Raw genomic sequence first — 8,133 nt, forward strand, 5'->3', positions numbered from 1 at the left:
TCCATCCATTCATCCATCCATTCATCCATCCATTCATCCATCCATTCATCCATCCATTCATCCATCCGTCCAACATCCATTCATCCATCCATTCATCCATCCATCCATCCGTCCAACATCCATTCATCCATCCATTCATTCATCCGTCCAACATCCATTCATCCATCCATTCATTCATCCATCCATCCATCCGTCCAACATCCATCCATACATCCATCCATTTATCCATCCAACATCCATCCATCCATCTATTATCTCCAGAATGTTCCAGATTTGAGTCTTGGGTACAAACATCTCTTTCCACATCAACCTCTTCTGCCCTTTAGGCAAAATGTGAGAGCTAAACTATTTTTTGAAAACTAACCCCTAACCCTAACATTCACCTTCATAAAATATCTGAAACAAAGAAATAACACCTCACCCTCTTGACTAAGATACAGTGATAATGAACACAGAACTTCCTGATTGATTGTTTTCATTAAGGCAACTCTTTCAGCATTTTAAATGTTTAAGGACTCTTCTTATCCATTGAAATGTGTTCAGTTTAAATAAACTGAAACAATAAATTAAACTAACACATAAGGCCGTCCAATTAAAAAAAATTAGGCAAATGTATTTTACTGTTTTTCTTTTCTTAAAATGAAAAAATCTTTAAAAGGAATGAACACAGTGTACGTTAACTGCTTGGTACATCTTCTACATTAATGTTTGGCACTTTTTTTCCCTGTTCACACAAAGTTGTTCTGGCAGCGTTTCTCTATATTCAGCCCAGTTGGCTAAAAAGCACATTTACACCACATTTCTTTTTTTTCCAAGCTTCAGATAGCAGTTTCAGTGCACACAGAAGATTCTAATTTGTTTACGTAAATACCGGGTTGTTTCAAACAGGAAAATCACGACTGAAAATCTCCACTTCCAACATTTTTAAAAGCACCATAATGAGTGATATCGACGAGATTAATTTAATCCATGGCTCAACAAGGCTTTCCATTAGTCTTTCTATGTGTGTGTGTTTGATGTCATATGCTCTATAGGATCAATGCTCGTCTCAAACCACTGACCTGGAAAAAAAAATCTGAAAAAGCTTCGACTCGGAGCCGTCAATAGAAAGTCTAATTAGAAATGAGATTTTCTCAGACAGGAAAGACGAGGTTGATAAGATTGTTTGAGTTGAAACAAAGCTTCTGCAGAGCTTATGAGATGTTTATACTTTCTTTATTTGCAGCATTAAAATATGGATGTCCTTGCATGACATGGCGGGGGTGATCCTGGCACCGAAGGAGGCCATCTGTTCAGCCCCGAGTCAAAATGTATCGAGCTGCTTTTAGGTCGGGCTTGCACAATAATGAAACCGGAATGGGGTAGAATTCTTTAAAATCAGAGCAATCCATTGGACCGTCTCCATTTAAAACTTTTTGAGGACACTTTTTTGAAGGCCACAGTCAAAAACAAGGATGCAACGAGTCACCCAGTTCAGTCCCTGACATCCAGTACTCCTCAATGACCAGTGATCAAAACATGGAGATGACAGACCAATCATCTAACCAATCCTCCCCCAGCCAGTGGTCCAGCCCCAGTGACCCCAGCAGCAGCTCCAGCAGCGAGGGCTCGGGAAGCTGGACCTCTGGAGTTACCCGCCTCCTGCACAGCTCCATCAGGAAGCAGTGCCAGGAAGCGTTTCAGACTCGACTCAGAGAGGACCGAGCACTGGGGGAGCTCCCGGCTCGTCCATCCAGGGGGCCTCACTGCAGAGCTCATCCACAGGCTGGGCAGAGAGGGAGCTGCAGCTATAAGAGTCTGCATCTGGGGAGGAGCTGTGCACAAACCAGCTCTGAGAGTGCACAACTGCATCGGGTCCGCCAGGAAAGGACAAAAGCCAAAGTGAAGTTCTCCCGGTTTCTGGATGAAGTGACGTCCAACGTGCTGAAACCAAACTGCCTGCAGGCGTTAGACAAACCAGTTCCTCCATCAGATCTGCCTGAGGAGCTGATCCACGTGGTGAGCTCTGGGCTGCTTCCTCCCATGGCCCAGCAACAACAGAGCCCCTTACCTGAGCCGAAGTCTCCAGAAGATGGGAGCTCTGAAAAACCACCACCGAAAGTCTACCTGGAAACAGACATCGACTCGGTCAGGAGGGACGAGGAACCACAGGACCTGGAGATCAAAACAGAGCCACCGCTGCCGCTAGAAATAAACGAGGACAACGTGATCCCACCTCCTCCACAGTTCTATGAAGGATTTAAGATGAAGATTCCTCTTCCTCAGCTTCATCACGACTTCCCCAGATACCCCTACAGATCTGCCTCTGTGCCCAGGGGCATCAACATGGTGAGTGATGAAAGTCTTCTCCGTCTCAAATCAAAGCAGGCCTCAGAACAGCCAATTACCAGAGAGGAAATTGTTTTTATAGAGTCTGAAGTGAAACAGGAATTAATCCAGTCTTTGAATGCTTGGAGTGAGCAGCTCTTTGTTTTTTATTTTATTTTTTTATTTAGTTTTTATCTTTTTGTTTCAGTTGCATAAATATTGCAGGAAAAATGGACAAATAAAGTCACAGATTCAGGTTCTGTCAGTAAAATAATCTGGAACAACAGAAAGATAAACAAGGCAGTTAACCTGCAATTAATCAGAGAAACAACATTTTCTGAGAACGTTTACTGAAAAAGCTAAAACTGAACTGCACAAGCTGAAAGCAGCAAAAGACTAACTGAAAGCAAAAAGTAGCAAAGGTAAAGCTAAAACCTTAAAGTTGCAAATGACTAGCTAATAGCTAAAGTAGTGGAAGGATAGCTAAAAACTAAAAGCAACAAAAATATCTAAAACATTAAGTAATAAAAAGCTAACTAATAGCTAAAATAGCAAAACGCTAACTAAAACTAACAGTAGCAAAGCCTAGTTAAAAGCTAAAATAGCCAAAGGCTAACTAATAACAAAAATAGCAAAAGGCTAACTAAATCTAACAGTAGCAAAGCCTAGTTAAAAGCTAAAGTAGCAAAAGGCTAACTAATAGCTAAAGTAGCAAAAGGTTAACTAATAGCGAAAGCCTAGTTAAAAGCTATAGTAGTAAAAGGCTAACTAATAGCTAAAGTAGCAAAAGGCTAACTAAAACTAACAGTAGCAAAGCCTAATTAAAAGCTAAAGTAGCCAAAGGCTAACTAATAGCTAAAGTAGCAAAATGTTAACTTATAGCAAAAGCCTAGTTAAAAGCTAAAGTAGCCAAAGGCTAATTAATAGCTAAAATAGCAAAATGCTAACTAAAACTAACAGTAGCAAAGCCTGGATAAAGCTAAAGTAGCCAAAGGCTAACTAATAGCTAAAATAGCAAAAGGCTAACTAAACCTAACAGTAGCAAAGCCTATTTAAAAGCTAAAGTGGCAAAAGGCTAACTAATAGCTAAAGTAGCAAAAGGTTAACTAATAGCAAAAGCCTAGTTAAAAGCTAAAGTAGCCAAAGGCTAACTAATAGCTAAAATAGCAAAAGGCTAACTAAACCTAACAGTAGCAAAGCCTAGTTAAAAGCTAAAGTGGCAAAAGGCTAACTAATAGCTAAAGTAGCAAAATGTTAACTTATAGCAAAAGCCTAGTTAAAAGCTAAAGTAGCCAAAGGCTAACTAATAGCTAAAATAGCAAAACACTAACTAAAACTAACAGTAGCAAAGCCTGGTTAAAAGCTAAAGTAGCCAAAGGCTAACTAATAGCTAAAATAGCAAAACGCTAACTAAAACTAACAGTAGCAAAGCCTAGTTAAACGCTAAAGTAGTAAAAGGCTAATTAATAGCTAAAGTAGTAAAAGGTTAACTAAAACTAACAATAGCAAAAGCCTAGTTAAAAACTAAAGTAGCAAAAGGCTAACTAATAACTAAAATAGCAAAATGCTAACTAAAACTAGCAACAGTTAGTTAACATCTAAAGTAGCAAATGAGTTGCTAAAAGTGTTAATAAAAGTAACAGAACAATGACAAATAAAAAACTAAATGCAGCAAAAACTAGCTAAAAAAGCACAATTTTAGTTAAAAGCTCAAGCTATAAAATAGCTAGCTCAAAGCTAAACGTACCATAACAGTGGCTAAAAATGAAGAGTATCAAAATGGTAGTCAAAAGCCAAGACTCAGAGAAGTGACTAAAAAATAAAAAAGAAGTAAATAAGACAAAAACAGAGCAGAAGTGAAGATTTTTTGAGGGAACTGAAGAGATCTCAATGCATTTCTATGGTGAAAATATTTGTAAAATGAGTTCATTATTATAAAAAATGTCTAAAGGTTACAGAAAAAATCATCACAACCATCTGCTGAACAAGTTGAATTTTATAAGAAAGGCAGAAGTAACAGATTAACATTAATCACATTGAAATTAGTGTGAAACTGAATCATTAATTGTCAAAACAAAAAAAAAGAAACTTATTTTCTCCAGAGGAAAAAAAACTTATTCAACATTCTGAACAAGAAACATAAATACATATTTTGACATCCATTTTATGTTCCCTCCATGCTTATTAAAAACGTAAAATCAAATCAAATAGACACATCCTTGCATTCTTATTACCAGTGTTGGCCTGAAGTTATTTTTTTCCTCAGTGCCATTTTAAAAAATGTTATTAACAAGTTTTTGGTGACACTTCCTGAAAGCAGCACAAACAACTGTCAACACCAAACAAACACCTTTTTTACAGTTGTGAATTTTGTGGCCAACAAACAAAAACTCATCCAATATTTGCTTTTCTTTCAGCTGTTTTCACTCCTCACCAAAACCTTTTAATTAATATTTCCTTGCAGCTGCTGGAAGTGTCACTATGTTCTCAGGTTTGGCAGTTTATCCAGTTATTTTTACAGCTTTTGTTATGTTTCCTTCCCCAAAAAAATATTAATTATTTAAATAAAAACAGCATCCTCTAGCTGAAAAAAAAAATACACACTGGTGAAAGTGATCTAAACAGTGTTGGAGGCGATAGAAACACACATATGCAAAAAGATCAAATGCAAAATGTATCAAAACCTATTAATCAAGACACAAAAATCAATACAGAAGGACACTTTAGTGCTTTTTCACTCCTCCTGGCCGTGGAAAGAGGATATTTTATTAAGTACTGCTTTTAGGGGGAAAAGAACAGAAAAAAAGTCAAGGGTAACATCTGAAGGAGACGTTTTATTTGAATAAAGGGAAAATGCCAGTTATTGCAGTCAGTCAAAAACTCTGAAAGGGTTAGGGGGAAAAAACGGTTGTTAAATTAACTGAACAATGTGTTCCCAAAGTTAATAAAGTCAGGCGACGTTCTCATTGCTTGACTTAAGCTCCGCTGTGCACAGCTCTAAGACACCGTTTGTTTCACCAATAAGCTGAGGATCAAATAAATTTAAAAGGTTTAGCCTCTGGTGCTTGTTTATGTTTCAGCCATTAAAAAAAAGATCGATATATTTGAGCGATGAATAAAAAAATGAGATATTACGTTTTTGCTCTCCGGTGATGCCTTTACTCATAAATAAAAACAAGGTCAACTTTATGCTCACTTCTTTGTTGCATCGTTTTCATGAGGAAACCTACGAGTTCCAACTTTTAAAGCATTTTTCTGGCACTGGAAGGGATATTGGATATATTTGTTTAGCAGTTATTCTGCGTGATAAAGAAACAGAGTTATGGCAGAACAACAGCCAATAATGGCGGCTGCTGATGCTGATGGTGTTTTTAATATCAGCTGCAGTCAAAACTGAGAAAAATGTCTTTATTAGGAGACGAAGAGAGAACACTATTGTCTGTGAAAACATCCCATTTCTCTCCCAGCTGTTGGATTTAATTTGACTAACGAGCTCCCTTTTATTGATGTGAACGGTCAAAGCTGCCCCATTAATCAAGAACAAGAATGTTAAATAGCTTCTTTCTAAAGACGCCCAAGCTCCCATTAAAATAAACAGAAATAAATGTTTTTTTCAACTTTCTTCTTTTTTAGTATTTATGAATATTCTGATTATTTTAACTCCAGTTTGTATCTATCTTATAGAAATATATGTTGTTACTTTATCTCCAAGGTATTTTAACTTCATTGGCGGCTCTAGGATTTTTCCAAGCGGCCATAATAGTCAAAGCGGGGACGAGTATTTGTTCTACATCCTTGCACACAAATCCCCGATTTTGGTAAGATGTAACCAGTCACTTGTTCAAACACTTGTAATTTTAAAAAGCTTGCGCAATAAATTCTTTATACCAATTTTACATACATTTTTACTGTACATAAACAAAATACTCTGAAACACACAGCACATGAGAAAATCCAGCCATCCTTCGTCATTAGAAAGACTTTTGCTGGCATTTCAGGGAGCCAATCAGATTTCAGCAGGGGCCATTTCTACGGTTGCCCCGCCCCTGATTTTCACTTTGACGTAGGTTGCATTTAATTAGCCTAATTTTAGCAATTTTAGAGTATTTTTTTTCTTTTTATGTTTTGTTTCCAACAAGTTTTCAACACAAGGTATGTTCTTAAAGTACTCAAATTTAGGTATTATTTATTGAACTGTTGAATATTGTAAGCTGTATAATATGTTTTACCCTGTTAGCTTGAAAAACATTAGCAACAAATTGTTAGCATAAGCTAATAGGTTCATAAGCTGAATGCGTTGAGCTAATGGGGTCTTTCTGTTGGAGGATTACATTAGGATTAGGATTAGATCCTTTAGGTGGACTTCCTACTACTCAAACGTTGTTTACAGCAGGAAAATGAATTTTTCTAACATACAAATATTCACAAGTTTTGGTAAGAATACTGAGCTGGTCCACCAGGTCAAGCTAGTGCAGTGATTCCCAACCAGGGGTACGTGGCTATGTTACAGGGGGGACATGGAAAATTTTCTCAGGTGTGTAAAAAAATAAATAAAAATAGGACTGAGATATATAGAGCCATATTATTTCGGCAATGCGGAAAATGCAAACGAAAACCAAGAAATGGACACAAAATGGAACCCCGTGTAAAACGAGGAATCTCGCAGAATTCCCTCATTTGGGATATTTGATGTATTTTGGACGCCGCTGTTTTCTGCACCTGCCATTACCTGGTTTAATTACTTATTCACTTTCAAGGCAACATTTTTATCTTTATGTTTAATTTAATTTGAAATGAATAAAATGCCTGAGAACTATGGGGTTACCGTTTTGGAGAATAATTTATACGTTTGACAGAGGGGGTACTAATGGTATGTAAAAATGTCTCAGGGGGTACATAAGTGTAAAAAGGTTGGGGACCACTGGGTTAGTGAGTTTGGTCCATGTAAATCAAAGAGCGGACGTTCAGACTCATTTTAATTCAGCCCATCACCAACTCCTCCACACCAAACAATCAAAAGTGAACAATGCACTCATTTTCTGACTCAGCCCACTCGCTCGCATTTATTTAGTGACATCCTTCATCTGCTCAGCTGGAGCTGTAACCTTGTTTAAATGGAAGCAGGGAAACTTTATTGTTTTTTTTTTTAAACAACTGCTTGCCTCTGTAGCAACTGGTGTTTGCACGCTCGTAGATCAGCGGTGTGCAGCTCACAGAAGGACAGGCCTGAAGGCTCAATCAGCGCTTACTGCATTAAAACTGAGAGCGTTTGCAGTCTCAGCACGACATTCACCCCAGTGGTAAATGATAATCCGTTCGGCTTCGCTTTCCTTGTTTCAAAATGCACATTGCTTCACTCAGTTAGCACAGATAGCTCAGATATCTGTCCCTGGCTCTGATGTGCACCGTTATGTTTTAGTCTTTAGCCCCCAAAACACACCTGACGGACGTTGAACATCGACACAGCTCCCATTTAATAAAACAGGAGAAGATCACATTGACTTAATTCATTGTCTGATACAAATTCAGCCTTTGCCGTCACCTTAGCAACTGCTTGGGAAAAAAAAAGGTGGGTGGCGTGGGGGGCTGCAAGGCAGGCTCGTAAAGCCTGTCTGTGTTCATCTTGGCGTAGTGTGAGTATCTGTGTCGCTGCAAACTTTCAGAGCCTCACACAAGTACTTGTACTTGTGGCAAAAGAAACAGTTCCTGCAGGCTCTGGACCTTCTGTTGTGCAAGACAGAGACTAAATTTGTCCTGTCCTCCTGCTTAAAAACAACTCTACTTTTTACTTTCCCAATCAACCTGAAGAACAAATGAGTTAAATAT

At 38.0% G+C, this 8,133-nt stretch overlaps 1 protein-coding gene across 1 annotated transcript in view; it reads left to right on the forward strand.

The window, feature by feature from the left end:
- Window positions 1–1,239: 1,239 nt before the first annotated feature.
- The window catches only part of si:dkey-174m14.3 (brain-enriched guanylate kinase-associated protein), a 45,868-nt gene continuing 38,974 nt past the window's right edge, over window positions 1,240–8,133 (forward strand). The window contains exon 1 of the mRNA XM_014019980.1: window positions 1,240–2,328. Coding sequence (XP_013875434.1) covers window positions 1,501–2,328 — 828 coding nt within the window. The 5' untranslated portion in view covers window positions 1,240–1,500. The remainder of the gene's footprint in view (window positions 2,329–8,133) is intronic.

This window comes from Austrofundulus limnaeus, unplaced genomic scaffold, assembly GCF_001266775.1.
Source record: "Austrofundulus limnaeus strain Quisiro unplaced genomic scaffold, Austrofundulus_limnaeus-1.0 Scaffold237, whole genome shotgun sequence".
Taxonomy (NCBI): domain Eukaryota; kingdom Metazoa; phylum Chordata; class Actinopteri; order Cyprinodontiformes; family Rivulidae; genus Austrofundulus; species Austrofundulus limnaeus.